Source organism: Quercus lobata, chromosome 8 (assembly GCF_001633185.2).
Source record: "Quercus lobata isolate SW786 chromosome 8, ValleyOak3.0 Primary Assembly, whole genome shotgun sequence".
NCBI classification, from domain to species: Eukaryota; Viridiplantae; Streptophyta; class Magnoliopsida; order Fagales; family Fagaceae; genus Quercus; species Quercus lobata.
The window spans coordinates 51,697,188-51,716,168 of NC_044911.1; the positions used below are offsets into that span (position 1 = coordinate 51,697,188).

The 18,981-nt window shown below is 36.6% G+C and overlaps 1 protein-coding gene across 1 annotated transcript; it reads right to left on the minus strand.

The window, feature by feature from the left end:
• Positions 1-5,200: 5,200 nt before the first annotated feature.
• Positions 5,201-7,481, minus strand: LOC115958284 (cytochrome P450 76T24-like). Its single transcript, XM_031076689.1, has 2 exons — positions 6,526-7,481; positions 5,201-5,996 (listed from the first exon to the last, which is right to left on the minus strand). The coding sequence occupies exons 1-2, from the start codon at positions 7,426-7,428 to the stop codon at positions 5,391-5,393; spliced, it is 1,509 nt and encodes a 502-aa protein (XP_030932549.1). The 5' UTR covers positions 7,429-7,481; the 3' UTR covers positions 5,201-5,390.
• Positions 7,482-18,981: the final 11,500 nt, after the last annotated feature.

Genomic DNA, 18,981 nt, shown 5'->3' on the forward strand with positions numbered 1-18,981 from the left:
TTTCATTAAAATACTCGATTCGTAGAAAATCGAGTTATTTCAAATAAAACTATAAAAAAAAAAAAAAAAGCATGTAACTCGATTTTAGGGAAGTCGAGTTCCAAAACGCCGCTATAGGGCTTTAAAACGTCATTATAGGGCTTAAAAACACCACTATAGGGCCCCTTGAACTTGGTATGGGGACTTATAAAAAAATTTTGCAGAAAAACGCCGCTATAGGGCCTAAAAAGGTCACTATAGGGCCTAAAAACATCACTATAGGGCACCAGAACAAAGCGATTACACTTATAAAAAATTTTGCAAAAAAACACCGCTATAGGGCCTTAAAACGTCACTATAGGGCTTAAAAACGTCACTATAGGGCACCCTGAATATGGGCCAATCACACTTTTAAAAAAATTTGCATGAAAACGCCGCTATAGGGCTTTAAAACGTCACTATAGGGCTTAAAAACGCCACTATAGGGCTCCCTGAATATAGAGCAATCACACTTATAAAAATTTTTTTTGCATGGAACTCGATTTCTTGAAACTCGAGTTCCATGGAAATTTTTTTTTTATTTTTATTTTTTTTTTAAGTTTGATCGGGCATAACTCGATTTTCTACAAATCGAGTATTTAATTGAACTCGATTTTAGGATAATCGAGTATCGAAACAGGGGCACGCTCCTATATAGTTTGCAAACAGGGGCATGTTGCTAATTTTTTTTCAAAATTAGGGGTAAAATGCCAGAATCCTCTTATATACCCAACCCAATTATGCCAACCCCAAACCCACCCATTTGACACCCCTAGTAAAATTGCATGGGGTTTGCCTTTATGTGGACAATCATATGATGAGACACGATGGGATGTATTAGCCAAAATGCTAGGTGGTCCATTAATTCAACTTTACTTTGTGTTTCTTGTCTTTGTATTTTGTGAGGTAACACAAGGCAACGGGTGTCGGCTCAAAAGTTCTATTAGAATTGTGAATATTGTATTCAATGTGTAAAATTGCATGGGGTTTGCCTTTATGTAGACAATCATATGATAAGTGCAGTATAAATGTGCGTATTACATTATGTATTAATTTAATACAAGACATATGTACGATAGATATGAGAAAGCAATGGTTGTGCTATCTCAAAAACCACCGTCTAGATTTTCAAAGAAACACCACATCCTTTAATTAAGAGGCAGTGGAATCCATCAGGTGGACGTCATATATATTATATAATTTCCTATGGATTTAATATATAAGGTTTACAAACTAACTTATTTTTAATCACAAAAAATTATTTTAAACATTTGTTAATTATGTTCTTTATTAGTAGTAATGAGATCATATTCTTGCTACATTAGTTTATAAGTTTTTTATAATGAAATTCGTAATAACTTTAATATTTTTCTTACGAAAAATTATTATATACTCCTTAAGGCCTAGGGCAGGCATAATAATTTCTCGATGTTCGCAAATTGCACAACCTGACTTTACTAGACGTTCTATCTTTTTAAGCATACCCTTAACTACTAACTAGGTCCCTTCTAGTTCTAGCCATATTGAAGTCTTTCATCTTTGAGAATTTAATTGGAAAGTGAGAAAGTTACCAATAAGGATTTTTTTTTTTTTTTCCAGATTTATCGTTAGAAGGAAAATGTGTTATGTGCAATCTGGTAAATGACTTGTTTTAGGGTTTGTGTATATATATATAGTAGACAAAATTTAAGTACAGTACAAAATAATTTACTTTTATGATTATGTAAACAAAAAACAACAATTAGATTTTATAAATAAATTATGTAAACAAGTATAGTAAACTGAAATAAATATATAATTAAATATACTCACGGACCGAATGTGTACAAAATGCGTGTGATTTTATACATCTAATTTAGAGCCCCACTACTAGAAAGCCAACTAGCTTGGAGTTTGGCACGGAGTTTGGTTAGAAGGCACAGAGAGTTTGGTTAGAAGGCACGGAGTTGGTTAGAAGGTATTATAAGTTCCATGTATTTAGTAAGATTTATCATCGACTTTTCAATTGGGAGGTGATTTGTTTAAAACATTTTGCATGATTTTGGTAGGTTATCTTTCAAGTTCTAATTGTGAAGAAAACTAAAAAGTAAAAACATGGAGATGCAAGAGTTCTTTGGGTCCGTTTGGATGCAGTTGAAAACTGAAAACACTATAGTAAAATAATTTTTAAATGTATGAATAGTATCGTGGGACCCATTTTTAATGAAAAAGTTACTAAAAAGTGAAGTTCGTGAGAGAATAGTCAACAATCACAACTTGAAAAAAAAAAAAAAAAAACGCAAAACGTGGACATGGGAAGCGCGTGAAGAGTTCCTTTTCTTTACGTTTCCTCTTCCATCCTTGCAACATTTTAACTTGTAGCTTGTAGGCTTATATGAAGAGTCCAACTTGTGGGTCTAATCTGACCCAACCCACGTCGGTTGGATAAGTTTGTGACATTACATTTGGTGTTTGCATTCAGCAGCTGGGTCTTGTGCACTGTTCATGGGACCCAGCTGTACAAAAAAACACAAATTATTCATCATTTAAAAACTGTTCATGAGACCCCCAGGCACTATTCATCATTTAAAAGTCATTTTGCTACAGCGTTTTCAGCAATAAGTTTTCAGTTTTCAGCAATAAGCAGTATCTAAACAGACCTTGAATTGATATTTTTTTCAACTCAACCATGGTGAGTTAGATCGAAAAAACTCCTTAACTAGATCCAACCTAACACATGTACACCCCTAATGAAAACTAGTATGTTTGCAAAGTATGTGTAATGTTAAAAGTAACAACAAGACACTTTTTTATTGATAACTTTTTCTTTTTTTGTATTTTACTTGAGTACTGTAGTGAGATTTATTACATTGTATTTGATACTTTCTTCTTGAGTGTTACATTTATTATTCTAACAAACATTTGTGTTAACAAATATCAACATATTTTTGTACATCTAATTTCACATATCGCTTTGTTTATACATCTAGGCCTAGGAATGCTTGAGGGTTAAACAATCGCATATGGTAACTAGAATTGACATCATATCATATCATATAATAATTAAAATTGAGTTTAGAAGCCGTGGTTGCGACAAATGGCTGCACCAAATTACAATTTTTAGATAAAAACAAAAAACTTATTTATTCTTATCAACAATTATTAGTGTTTCTCTATTAAAAAAAAACTATTGTTAGTATTTTAACAAAACATGCAACCTAGATTCATATCAACTTCATTTTATAAAAAATTAGTTTTTTAAATTTGCAACAGCTTAATTGTTATTCTAAGGGCACAGTTTGGATCCTAAGCCCAAGAAGTAATTGGATTAGGGCCCAAAGAGCCCAACACAATAAATTTGTAGAGAGTGGGCTTAAAAACTAGGCTTCCATGGATCGAGCAACGCGCACAATGGATTAAGGATAGTAAGAAAGCAAAGAAAAACAAACTCTATATGAAGAAATCCTTCCTCGGCAAAATCCGAGGAGAGTGGTCCATGAATATATTTCTTTTAGACTTGGATACAATTTCAATTCTTGTTGCTATAGTGTTTTCTCTACAGATTTCTCGATGAACCTCCCCTTATCCCTACAGGATCTCTCACATTATATAGCCTCTTTTGGCTGATCTTGGCCCTCCATTTGTTCATTATGCTGGTCACTACTCGAGTGTTTGTCCCATCAGACACCTTCCCCAGTCTCTTGTGAGTTGCGACAACCAAGACAATTCTGTTCAAGGGTCTTCTCTACATAAATGCGGCCAGAGGGTTTGGTGAGGTGCAATAAATGTTGTGACAGCTACCATCCCTCCCATCACGTCAAGGCTAACCCCCTCTCTGAAGCTTTTCCTCTACAATGTGGCCTTCCTCTGGTAATGTGCCATTGATGTGGTCATGGCCCGCCTTTCCGGCTTTACTGTCCAAGCGTATAGACTCCTCGGCATTGTTTTGGCCTCCTTGGCCTTGGGTATGATATATGGCATTATTACCTTATTAAATTTCTGTACCCCACAGTTATTATCAATTTTTTTTTCTTTTTAGTTCTTTCTTATTTTATTTTACATTTGGTTTATAATATTTTGACAGACATAATAATATTTTTAAAAGATTTTAATTCTGTCCTATTTGATTTTTGGTTTTGTTGATATGCTATTAACAATTTTTATTTAATATAGGGCTCTTTTGTTTTTATCCAACCTACAATCTAGGATTTGAAATGAAACAGCCACATTAGCATCAACTCAAAAATCTATTTTGCCCTTAACAACAAACCACGTTAGCACTAAAATCTCTTTAAAGATTTCCACTTGCAATTATATAGGATAAACTACTGCCTAACATAGTTTTTTTTTTTTAATTCAAAATTAGAATAGGTACTCTCAACCATTGTCTTAAAATTGAATCGAACCAACCTGTTCAACCTAGAACTAGACCCTAATCTGTTCCAGAAAAAATCGAAAAAACCAGTGGTTCAACTGGTAAAAACAAGAGATGCAAGAGTTCAACATGAAGAGTTCCTTTTCTTGATGTCTTGTCTTCCATCCATGCTACATTTTTAACTTGTAGCTTATAGGCTTATATGAAGAGTCCAACTCATGGGTCTAATCTGATCCACCCAACCCACGTGGGTTGGATAAGTTTGATTGAATTGAGATTTTTTCAACTCAACCATGGTGAGTTAGATTGAAAAAATCCCTTAACTAGATCCAACCTACCACATGTACACTCCTAGTGAAAAGTGATATGTATTGCAAAGTATGTGTAATGTTAAAAGTGACAACAAGACACTTTTTTTATTGATAACTTTTTTTTTGTATTTTACTTGAGTATTGTAGTGAGATTTATTACATAGTATTTGATACTTTCTTCTTGAGTGTTACATTTATTATTCTGACAAACATCTGTGTTGACAAATGTCAACATATTTTTATACATTTAATTTCACATATCATGTTGTTTGGACCGAAAAGACCGAATAGTATCAAAGTGGACTGAATGGACCAAATTGAATCAAAATGGACTGAAATAGATCCAATGGACTAAAGTGGGCCGAATAAAATGAATTGGACCAAAGTAGACCTAACAGACAGAAATAGACCCGATGGGCCGATTTGAACCGAAATAGACCCAACGAACAGAATTGGACCAAAACCGTGCTAGTTAATATAAAAAACACAGATGCATCTAAGCATATTGACATTAGTGGAATAAACATAGTTCCATGTCCACCCTGTTTCTCAGCAATTATTATATTATTTTTAAATTTATTGTAATACAGCATGAAGATTCAAGAAGATTACTACCAAAGGTGAACGATAATGCTCGTGGAAAATCCTAACATTAAACAATTCTACTCACACACATATACGGGCCTAAAGAACAGAAGTAATTGAAGTTACACTCTGATTGGAATAGCCCGGAGAGGCTTGGCCCTGTGTAAGGTGAGTCCAAAGGTCTCACTCATATCCATATTTTCTGGATTCATCTCATCTGCAAGCTTCCAATTAAAGAAATGTACAAGAGATGCCAACATCAAGTGCACCATCCGATTAGCTAACGGTAATCCAGGGCAAATTCTTCTTCCAGCTCCAAAGGGAATCAGCTCGAAATATTGGCCTTTAAAGTCAATGTCTTGTTCTAAAAACCTTTCAGGCATAAATAAATCTGGGTTTGTCCATATGCTTGAGTCTCGTCCCATTGCCCACACGTTTACTAGTATTTGTGCATTTTTGGGCACAGTAAAGCCACACATTTCTACTTCAGTCTCAGCCTTGTGAGGAACTAGAAAAGGTACAGGTGGGTGCAAACGAAGTGTTTCTTTCACTATTGCTTGTAGAAAGGGAAACTTTAAGATGTCTACTTCTTGAATTAGCCGATCCTTGCCAAGGACTTCTTCAAGCTCGTCTTGGGCTTTAGCCATTTTTTCAGGATTATTTATTAACTCTGCTAGTGCCCATTCAACAGTGCTTGATGTTGTGTCGACCCCTGCAATAAATAAATCCTAATACAACATAGTGTGAGAGCTAGAGTTACAGAGCACTTTGCCCAAGTTTATTAATGAAAACAAAAAGTAACGCTCTTGCGTTTGCTTTGCTGCTTAAGGTTAGTGCTAACAAAGAGTAGGGATTACGTGACTCCAACAAAACTACTGAACAATCTACTCATATATTTTTGTCCTTTGGACAATATTCTCCTTTTTTCCCACTTTCCAAATATTCTTGCTCGAATCAGTGCTACAATATAGTTACTAATTTTCGAAAATGATGATGACCTTGAAGTTGATAAATATGATGAGCTAGCTAGGCTACCGAGTAGTATTAGATTCCCATGACTACATGAAGAAATATAGGAATCATTTTCTCTCATTTAAAAAATGACTAAATTGTATTTATAACCTAAGATGAGCTTAATTAGAAAGCTTATTATGAGCTTCATCCTGCCCTTCTACTTCTTAAGTTACCTAAAAAGAAAATCAAAGAAAATATATAATTATGTATTCTGAAGCATACTTAAGAAAGGTGGTTAATTACCAGAAGCAAATGTTTGAAATCGTGGAAGCTAAGTTGCGATCCATCTTCTTCAGAGAAATTGAGAAAGGAATCTAATACATCGTTGCTTGCCTTAGAATTCACTGATGAAGCTCTTAATTGCACTCGTTCCTTGATGATACCATCAAAAATCCCCATCAATTTTTCATAATAAATGGTGGCCCTTCGCCGTGCACCTTGTGGATCAACTAAACGAAGTACTGGGAAATAGTCTGCAATATTAGGCTTTCCAGCTACTTCCATGACACCACATACAAGCTCCTGGAACTCTTGGGACAATGCACTTGAACTATACTGTGCTAAGTCAATGGAAAAAAAAGTGTTTGATATGGAATTAAGTACTGTAATGAAGGCTGCTCGACCAATATCAACCACTTCCCCACCATTGCTGCAACATTGATTAATATGGTCAAGTAATTCTTTCACCTTTTTTTGTCGAAGGGCTTGTGTGGCATCGAGTTGTTGTGGAGCAAATATTTTCGTGGCAGAAACTTTCCTGAGGTTCCTCCAACGAGTCAATGCGGGCAACCACACCATTGAAACTTTGTGGTGGTCAGCTACTCGGCCGGTATCCGGGATAGTTCGGCTGGAGAAGGCTTGGTCTTTTTTTTGGAGTGCTTCTTTGGCTATGTCTGGAGAGGAAATGACTATGGTTGTTATGCTCCCAAGCTTGAGAGTCATAAGGGGTTCATAGGTTTTGGAGAGCTTTGCAACAGCTTGATGGGGTTTGTTGCCCAGCTCCAAGATGTTTCCGATGATTGGAAAAGGGTGGGGGCCTGGGGGAAGTGTGTATGAGCCAGACTTCCGGCCTCCTAGAGCGGAGGTGAGCACAGCAATGCATGCCCACACGATGGGAAGTATTATCCAAAATGCTTGGTGGTCCATTAACTCAAATTTGCTTATTGTGTTTCTCCACTTTGCATTTTGCGAGTTCTATAATAAAGGAATCAATTGTGTGTAACACTGTGAAATAGACACCTCCATTAAAAAGCGTGTAACACGCTGCATGATTTTGAGAAAGCAATAATGGTTTGTCAAAATCATGTGACAATTCAATGAAAGTGCCACAACTACAAAAGGGACAGGAATCATCACCATCAGCAGCCTTCAGCATTTTTCAGTAAATACATGAACCCAACAACCATTGTCACTCTTTTAATGCACCACCACCAGTTATACTTAATAATAAACAAAACTCAAAAACCAAAAATCATAACCGTCGATTGGAACAATCCGGATATACTCTTTAGATGAATTTTTCTTCATGGTGACATGGTTGATGATGTCAATCTTGTTTAAAGGTATCATAGTCTTTCTAGAAACAAAACATAAAACATGTTGTGAAAAGATCACCACGTGGCCTTAATCTTGAAACTAAATATACAAAAGTCAATGTAGAAATTGTATTGCAAACTAAATTAAAAAGAGAGTGACTTGTTGCATATGCCTTCAAGTTTGCTACACATTGATACATATAAGAAATTAGGAAAAAGAAAAGTTTGCATCTAAAGTGGAGTGAAAGAAAAAGAAAGGATCAATATAATTTTAAAATTTGATAAAAGTGGATTTATAGGCGATTTGGATTTGAGCCGTTATAATCAAGGTTGTCAAAATCGAGATCCTACACAGGATCGTGGGAGGTAGGTGGGATCGTGGATCGTAGGATAGGATCGTGGATCGTAAGATCCTACATTATTTGAGAAAAAAACAAAAAATACACATTGGTATGTTAAATAATCACATAAATTATATATTCATTGATATAATTATCATACATCACTACATTCATTTGTAAGCATTATTTAAAGATGCCAAAAACATCAAAATGTGACACTCTATTGGAATATTTTTTATTTGAGTCTAACTGACACTCTCTATATATTAGAGTGGAAAAACTTGGTCTATTGGGATTTTATTTTTCATTTAGGTCCAACTGAGCCTTCTGTTAAGTTAAAGAAGATTGCAAGAAACCAAGGTCATTTGGGATCGTCAGAATCATACGATCCTACCGATTTTGAACAATCGTAAAGATCCTTGAAAGATTTAGATCGTTTTGGGTAGGTGGGATCGTAAAATCGTAGGATCGTAAGATCCAGATCGGGATTTTGACAACCATGGTTATAATCTTGAATACCGAAGATGTTAATTAGTAGGATTACAATTTTTTTTTTAATTTTTAATTTTTTTTAAAGAAACAAAGTGTTAAATATTTAATTCATTAAAGCTAACCATACAATTCCCAAGAAAAAAAAAACACTAACAATGCATATTTAAAGACATATATATGTCAAAAGTCTTGTAGTTGAATTGACACCTCTTAATTTTTAATTTTTTTTTAAAGAAACAAAGTGTTAAATATTTAATTCATCAAAGCTAACCATGCAATTAGGGGTGTGCATGGGTCAGGTTGGGTCGGGTTGAGGGATTTTTTGACCCAACCCACCATGGTGGGTCAAAAAAAACTCAACCCAACCCAACCCATCACATAAGTCCAACCCAACCCAACCCAACCCACATGGGTCGGGTTGGGTCGGGTTGAACCCATGGGTTTGAAATTTTTTTTTTTATTATTATTAAATTAAGTAAAAAAAAATTAAAATATTAAAAAAACCTAAAGATTAGTAACAATGTAACTCCTTAAAGGCAAACAACACTAATGACTAAACAACAATATTAATTTATTAGGATTTGTGTGAACTAATTGGCTTTTATATAGGATAGAAAGAACTGACTATTTAAAAAAATTTATTAATTATATAATATATTTTATATATATTAAATTAGTATTAGTAGGAGAAACTGAGGAAATACTGCTCTACAACTGTTTTTTTTTTTAATTATTAAATATAATATATATATATATATATATATAAAAGTTCCCTACAATTGATTTAAAAAAAATATTAAATATGAAAATATATTTTAAATATATATTAAATATGGGTGGGTCGGGTTGGGTTTGGCGGGTTTGTAATTTTATGACCCAGACCCAACCCAACCCGCCATAAAATTTTTTTTTGTAACCCAACCCAACCCACCAAGCCTTAAAAACCAACCCAACCTGACGGGTCAGGTTTGGCGAGTCGGTGGGTTTTCTGCACACCCCTACATGCAATTCCCAAAAAAAAAAAAAACCACTAACAATGCATATTTAAAGACATATATATGTCAAAAGTCTTGTAGTTGAATTGACACCTCTTCATGCATAAAGTGTTTGAGGTCTAGCGAGAAAGAAGTTCAAGCTGCGGAATTGTAATTATCTCTCAAAAGAAAAAAAAATATATATATATAGATATTATTTTTCAAAATGTACATATATTATTAGGTGAATGTCAATGGAATATATTTGGAAACTTTTTTAATTATTCCTTTAAACTATTCTTATTTAGTCGTTTATTTTTGAGTAATTTAAGATTATCTTATTAATTAATGTTCATATGTATTAGGTTTTTTTTTTTTGAGAATCAATATCGTGCTTCTTATTAAAGGAGGCCAAAAAGATCCGCCTGTAATACAAATGAACTATCTGGTGGAACATTTTCCATCCAGATTTGACATTGAGAGACTAACTTAGCTCGCCTTGCTAGAGAGTGAGCTAGAGCATTACATTAATTGCCTTCTAACATGAGTATAATTTATCGATGACAAATATGAGGCAATAAAATTGATATCCTGAACTATATGACCAAAGCTAGATAATGAATAAGAGCCTTCTCGGAGTGCTTTGATAAGGATTTGAGAGTCGCTCTCCAAAACCATGTTTCTGAAGCCTGTTTCAACAGCTAGTTCCAACCCTCTTCTTGCTACCAACGCTTCAACTTCTAACACCGTAGAGGGCAAAAGGATACGTTCAGATAGTGAAGCCATGACCTGTCCATGCTCATTCCTAATAACCACCCCCAGACCCGCTGTATTATCTGCCTCAAAGAGAGCTCCGTCCACGTTTACCTTGTATTGGAAAGGACCCAGAGGCTGCCAGCTTGTTGGTGGACGTCCCATAGGTTCAACCCGTGCTGTGTTGTGATGCTGGAAATCCCCCAGGCGCTGCTTTGCCTACTGCATCAAATGATTCAACAATTCAGCCTTTTTTCCCAACATCAAATTGTTCCTACGATTCCATAAGGCCCACACCACCATAGCAAAAAAAGCCGGCTCCCTGTTTTCTGCAAAAACAGTCCCCAACAAATCAATAAAGGTCACAGCTCATTTTAAATTATCATGACTCCATTGTGGCATTTTTTTCTAGAAGTCTTTTAGCTTCGGACAGCTATATAGAGCATGCTTCACATCTTCTTTGTGTTCCTTGCACAGATCACAGCAATCATCCTGAATAATCTTGTGACGAACCAGGTTCACCTTTGAAGGCAGAGAGTTTTTTGCTGCTCTCCAAATCAGATTCTTGACTTTGTTAGGCACGGGAAGGTTCCAAATGGCTTGCCACAGTGGTTTTACACCTGCAACATCAGATTGTCCAGGTTGTGCATTCTAAAACTCCCTTTGCAAAAATTGATACCCAGATTTAATGGTGTATTCCCCTTTAGGATTATAAGGCCATGTAAGTATATCTGGCTGGTTTGTGCGACACAAGGTTATTATGCTTATGGTTTCTACTTCAAAGCTGAGCAACATATTCTCCATTACTTCAGTTTTCCATAGCTTCTGCACCGGGTCTATTAGTGAGCTCACTTTGGTTCCTATCAATGCTTCAGGCCGTGGGGATAACACTCTTGGAGAGTGTTTTCGAGGCAGCCAGTTATCCTCCCAAATATCCACAGACCGTCCATCACCTATCCTCCATACCGCTCCTCTTTTAATGACTTCTCTACCTCTGAGTATACTACGCCAGGCGTATGAAGCTGAGCTCGGGTTGGCTGCCTCCATGATGGAGCTATTTGGAAAAAAATTTGCCTTAAACACCCTATAAAATAGCGATGTTTTGTCATGTAGAAGTCGCCAAGTTTGTTTAGCCAATAATGCATCATTAAACCTTGCTAGGTCCTTGAATCCCATCCCACCTTGTGTCTTTGGTTTGCAAAGCTCCTCCCATTTAATCTAATGGAACTTTCGGCTCTCTCCCCTTTGCCCCCAAATTTCTTTTTTTTATGAGAGCCTCAATTTCATGACATAACCCAATTGGCAATTTAAAACATGACATTGTATAAGTAGGAAGTGCTTGAGCCACAGCCTTTATTAAAACTTCTCTTCCCGCTTGTGAGAGCAATTTCCCCTCCCATGCTTGTAACTTTTTCCACACCCTTTACTTTATGTTGTCGAAGCTCTTTTTTTTCTTCCGTCCAATAAAAGATGGCAGCCCCAAGTACTTCTCATATTGTTGGACCACCGGAACTCCTAGTGCTTGCTTTATTGATTCTTGCATATCTGGAGTTGTGGACTTGCTAAAGAAGAGAGTGGTTTTATCCCGATTTATCTGTTGTCCAGATGCTCTCTCATATGTACCTAATATCTCCAATAACTTCTGACAGTCATCATTTTGTGCCCTACAAAAAATAAGGCTGTCATCTGCAAAAAGGAGATGGGTTAGTTTAGGGCCATTACGAGAGATGGACACTCCTCTGATTTCTCCCAAATCTTTGGATTTTTTTAACAGGCCATGAAAGCCTTTAGTACATAGTAGAAAAAGATATGGGGAAAGAGGGTCCCCTTGGCGAAGCCCCCTAGTTGGCACAATGTTTCCATGTGGCTCACCATTTATCAAGATTGAATAAGTGGCAGTAGATATACACCCCATCATTAACTTCACCCATGCATCACAAAACCCCATCTTTGTCATCAATTTCTCCCATGTACAACCATTCAACCCTATCATATGCTTTACTCATATCCAATTTAAGTGCCATATACCCAGTGTTTCCTGTGCTATGATTTCGCATGTAATGCAAAGTTTCAAAAGCAATATGTATTAGGTTAATGACATTTCTTTCCTTTTGAATTATTATTTTACTTGTATGTACCACCTTCTGCTTTAAAAAAAAATTTATATGTACCACCAATTTTTTTTTTTTTTTTTTGGTGGTAATTATTAGGCATTATGCATTTGATATAATTGCCATCTGTCACTATTCTAATAAGTTAATGTGGGGTCTAATAATTTGTGACCCTAGCCCATTATTACATTGGGGCCCATGGCCCGAGCCGAGGAAGTTTATAGCCGAGGATAGGTAATAAAAGTCCAAATAGTCTTGAGACACAACCGAGGATGATTCTGTCCTCGGCATATCCGAGGTCCCCCTGGGAGGAAGGACAAGAACGGTATAGGAACAGTTTGGGAAAAAATCTAAAATATCTATGTCAATAGAGAAGGGTACGCTGGATAGTATAACGACCAAGAACAAAGGGAAAGCTGTCCTTACTGCCATTCAATACTCTGCATCTGACAGAGCCATACTCTCCAACTTTTACAACCACCCCCAACCACTCTAGGTATGGGCTGATGGGACAAGTATCAGTCCTGAAAAGTCGAACCCACACGTGGACGTTGGATAAGGGATACAGGCTAATATAAAAGGAAAAGTAAGCAATCCAAAGAGAGAGGCTAGGAAAAATGGCCAAAAACCAGAGCCTCCCAGCCCGCCTCTTGGAGAAAGACTCCTAGGGCGAACACGATTTAACTATGTATGAGCACCACGAAAAATCCACTGTCTGGTGACCAAGGCCTAGCCTTTCAAACCCACGCTCTATAAATGATATTGTTTGGGTCTATTTACGTGCGAACCCAATATCATTTTGGGTCGTTACAAATTGTGTCCTTACAATTGGCGCCGTCTGTGGGAAAGGCTTGTGTGTTGGCATAGGCAGTAGGTCGAGACAGTCCCCTTATAATTTCCAACAGCTGGTTGTAGTGTTCTAGCGTAAAATTCCATTAGGGGCTACGTTTCTTCACTAGGGGCTACGCTTCGTAGCGTCAGCAACACTGATGGTGCTAGGGGCTTGGCCGAGGAGCTAATCCCCCTAAACCAAGGTCCCACGCCATAACTAAGGGGTTAATTCCCCCAACTTCTTAAAAATCAAGTTTTGGACAAAACCAAGGTATTACATGGTCCTCGGACTCAAACCTATGGGGAAACCAACTACTTATCAAAATCAAGTTTTGGACAGAACCAAGGTATTGCATGGTCCTCGGACTCAAACCTATGGGGAAACCAACTACTTATCAAAATCAAGTTTTGGACAGAACCAAGGTATTGCATAGTCCTCAAACTCAAACTTATGGGGAAACCAACTGCTTAGAAATCAAGTTTTGGACAGAACCAAGGTATTGCATGGTCCTCGGACTTAAACCTATGGGGAAACCAACTACTTAGAAATCAAGTTTTGGACAGAACCAAGGTATTGCATGATCCTCAGACTCAAACCTATGGGGAAACTAACTACTTAGAAATCAAGTTTTGGACAGAACCAAGGTATTGCATGGTCCTCGAACTCAAACCTATGGGGAAACCAACTACTAAAATATCAAATTTTGGCCAGAACCAAGATATTACATGGTCCTCAAGACTCAAACCTATGGAAAGGTCAGCTACTTAAGAAGAATTTTAAGTCGCTCAGTCCTCGGACCAAATACCAGAAAAGGTTAAGGCTACAAAAGCTATTAGGAAGGCGGCGAAACACTATGAGTATTTGGCGGCCCACATGGACAGTCCACTTTGGAATCACCCATCCTCGGATGGTTACCTCCTACACCGCACCGAGCATTCAGCTGTCATCTCGGCTATTTTGGGGTATGTATCGTTTTCTCAGGTCGGCATTATTGTGCCAAACAACTCTATTAGGAACATAAAGATATCTTTTTCTTAGCAAGGGTTTCGACCCTAAGTATCATTTGTTTGAGTTGGCATTATTGTGCCGAACAGCTCTCATAAGTTCGTAATAACATCTTTTTCTTAACACCTTTTCCTTAGCAGGGTTTTCAGCCCTAAGTATTGTTTTCTTTTTAGGACGGCATTATCAGGCCAAATAGCCCGATAAATATAGAATTACATCTTTCTCTCAAACAAAGGTTTTTTCCCTAAACATCATTTGTTCAAGTCGGCATTGTTGTGCCGGATAGTTTCAATAGGCACAGAACAAGTTCTTTTTATTAACTGGGATTTCGGCCCTAAGCATCGTTCAGAATACAAAAATAGAAAAGAAGTCATATGGTAGTACGTCTATTCATGGCATAATTATTTTAAAAAGAAGAGGTAGAATGTACAAAATAAAGCAATGTTGACTTTTATTAATATAAAGAGGTATTACAACGTACAATGAAGGGTTTAAACAAGCCTATATAGAAAACGAGTTACAAAAACAATAAAAAAACAAAACAAGCAAACAGCCAGAAATCTTTTTAAGCTCTGCTCCCAAGTCTTTCCAAATTCTGCCCCAGTAGCACCCATATTGAGAGGAGGACCTTCCTTGGGGGGAGAGGAGAAGAAGAGGAAGAAGGAAAAGCACCAGGATGGATCTGGTGATGGGAAAGAAGAAGAAGAAGGAGAGGCAAAAGGAGGCACCAGTGAAGGAAGAGAGGAAGAAGCAGGGAAATTTTGTCCCTACGTCAGTCCTGACTCCTAACACGCTGGTGTCATGTTAGCTATGTTCATAAGAGAGTGGCTGGTACTGATAATGGGTAACCCCAGCTCAGTCGCACCAAGAGTTTGACGCGATGAGCCCCTGCTTCGGATTTTGGCTGAAGGGAGGATGAGAGGTATTTTGAGTCTCTGCCATCCCTGCCCTGATTAAGCCATTTTAAGTTTCAGAAGAACATGACATTTCTGGGAAGGGTATGGTCCTTTCATTCCCGCTCCTATCTCGAACATATCATAATTCAAGGTGTAAACTAGCGGATAAAGGAAACTTTGGGGGAGGCTAAGGGTTTCAGACTTTAAAAGAATTAAAAGGTCACTGTGTAAGAGAAATAACCTCTTGCCTTTCTTCTTATATGAAAGGCAAAATGGGAGGCATTCAATCTATCCAAATTTCCAAGAAAATCTGTAAACGAGAATATACCCACTCCACTTCCCCACACCGTCAATAACCGTCGAAATTAAATGGTCTCGTAAAGGGAAGTCATTAAAGGCGCGTTTTGGATAATGAAACGGCAGGAACGTAGTGTGAATGAATTCAGAGGAATATCTCGTAGTCCGGTGTGTTTCCTAGATAGATGAAGGGACACCCACATTGATGAAGAACAGAGCTGAACGAGCCGTAATAAAGGCTTGGCATTACCAAAACCCTCCTCTCCGACCAAGAGGTCAGACAGTAGGGTTTTGAGAGGTTATTGTGGGGTCCAATAATTTGTGGCCCTGGCCCATTTTTACATTGGAGCCCAAGGCCCGAGCCGAGGAAGGTTATAGCCGAGGATAAGTAATAAAAGTCCAAATAGTCTTGAGACACAGCCAAGGATGATTCTGTCCTCGACATATCCGAGGTCCCCCTAGTAGGAATGGCAAGAACGGTATAGGAACAGTTTGGGAAAAAATCTAAAATATCTATGTCAATAAAGAAGGGTACGCTGGATAGTATAACGACCAAGAACAAAGGGAAAGATGCCCTTACTGCCATTCAATACTCTGCACCTGACAGAGTCATACTCTCCAGCTTTTACAACTACCCCCAACCACTCTAAGTATGGGCTGATGGGACAAGTATCAGTCCTGAAAAGTTGAACCCACATGTGGACATTGGATAAGGGATACAGGCTAATATAAAAGGAAAAGTAAGCAATCTAGAGAGAGGGGCTGGGAAAAATGGCCAAAAACCAGAGCCTCCCAGCCCGTCTCTTGGAGAAAGACTCGTAGGGCGAACACGATTTAATTATATATGAGCATTACGAAAAATCCACTGTTTGGTGACCAAGGCCTAGCCTTTCAAACCCACGCTCTATAAATGATATTGTTTGGGCCTATTTACGTGCAAACCCAATATCATTTTGGGTCATTACAAATTGTGTCCTTATAGTTAATGTCTAATTTATTTATTATTTTAGAAAAGTTAATGTTTAATTAAAAGTGACATAAATTTATGATCATATTTTTCTTTTTATATATATATATATATATATTTAATGTGTAATTGATTTGTTATAATTTACTATTAAACGCTATCATTTTTTTAAGGAAAACTAATAGGTAATAACTCAATGGAAATCAAAGAAAATGTAAAGAAAGCGTTTTTTTTTTACTATTTAAAAAAAAAAAATCTAAGATAGAATTATACTCTAGTCTACTCTTTTTTTTTTTTTTGAAAATCTACTCTAGTCTACTCTAAGTGTATGTATGTGAAATTTCTTCCTGGAAACTTGACTCTTACTCCCTAAACCCCACAAGCACTTATACTTATGGAGTAACCATAGCACAAAGTGTGCGCAGTAGTAAAAGTAAAGAAAGAGTTTTTTTTTTTTTTTTTTTATTACTTTTGGGTTTTTTTTTTTTCTTAATTATGAGCCCAAAATAAGAAGCTCGAAAATTTTCATATAGAAGTTTTTACCATATATGTACAGTTTTAAGTGGGTTCATTAGTTAGTTCAACAAGTAAAGTCTCTTGTCATTGAATAAGATATTTGAGATTTGATCTCCACTAATATTAAAAACTAATTGGTGTCTTGGTCTTATGATAAAAAATATTCATCATGAGAGAACATATGTTGAAACTATCTCTTAAATATATATATATATATATATGTGTGTGTGTGTGTGTGTGTGTGTGTACTGTTTTAAAGTAAAGTAACAAAAAAAATTGGAAAAACAAAGAATTTTGGGTTATTGGAACAAAAATATTAGGAGAAGTTTTCTTTTAGAAACATTAATAATTGAATAGCAGCCAGAAGGAGAATGGTTATGAAATACGAATTTAAATATGAACATAAATACCATAATAAAGAAATGCATTTACTTAATTCAAAGTTTTAAATTATATGCCACATGTCTAGTGTCATGGCTAACTCATTGACATGGACAAATAAATTTTTGAAATATGACATTGTTTGTCCATGTAATACCAATTAAATATAGGAAGTTGTTAAAATGTCATTGTAGTATATATACTTTGAGAAAGGAACATGTGTCATCGTAGCATGCATCCACAATGGAAGTTTGGTTCTGTATCATTATCCAATAATAGATTTGCATAGTAAATGCAGAGAACAAAGTTAGCACTTGGGCACGGCATTGGAAGTCAATTTGTCATGCTTGGATCAGTGGTAACTTAGGGGCCATTTGGTAACATTATTCTAGTAACGTTGTTTGTATTTTTTGAAAACATGTGTTGGTGAAAAAGCGTATAAAAATACATATAATGTTGTTTAAAAACTAAAAAATGTTACTTAAACTACTATACTAAGCAGCCCCTAGCTCTTTGATTCAAGCATTAAAGCTGAGAATCAGGCTTCTGATTGTTGCCATTTTGGAATGGAGACATGAACTACACTGTGTGTTTCATTAGTAATATTTTCTCAATATTTGCAGGCTGCACAACAATCACGAAAGGATTTACCAATTTCTTATTAACTCTACTTTGTCCTACTCTTCCTCTTTCCTTTCCCTCCAAAGTTTAAGGGGGTATTTAGTTTATGTTTTCAAACAACTATTTTCAGTTTTAAATAACATTACACGTATTTGCACACACTTTTTTATCCATAAATATTTCTATAAATATTTTCAAATAACAATTTTCAGTTTTTAAACACATGTACCAAACGGGTCCTAAATGGCATTAAGTTGTTTGTCTTTTTAAGCGTGCCCCTATACATGTGATGTGACTCCATTGGAAGTCTTTCATCTTCGAGGACTTTATTGAGAAGTGAGAAAGCAATAGATATTTTTGTTGTCACCTCAAATATTTTTTTTTTAAGAAAAACGTGTTATGTGAAAATCACTTGTTTTGGTTTTGTCTGCTACCAAAGAAATGATGTCGAAAACATTTTCCCTCTTTCTTTTTTTTTCTTTTTTTTTTTAATGTTTTCATCATTAATATATTGTATACAGTGGCGGAATCGGAAAAAAAAAATCTCAGCTGGGCCAAATTATACCACTTTAATATGCCTTAACATACAGTATCACTTGAAATATGCTAATGTGGGGTCAGAGAATTTGTGATCCCGGCCCACTTTATATTAGGGCCCAAGGCTCGCGCCGAGGAAAGGCGTTGCCAAGGACATGCGACGGAAGTCCAAATGGCCTAGAGATATAGTCGAGAACGATTCTGTCCTCGGTATCCCAAAACCTAAAAGGAAGGAACGGCACGCCATCAAAGGCAGTCCCCAAAGTGCTCACAGAAGAAAGAGCGAGTACAGTATAGGAGTTTAAGGAAAAGCTAACACCTCCGCATTGAATGTGCCAACAAACGTCCTGACCACATTGATAGGGAAAGGACCCCTGAACAGTGTGGCGACAAAGAACAAGGGAAAGGCTGCCATTACTGCAATTAAGTACTCTGCGCCTG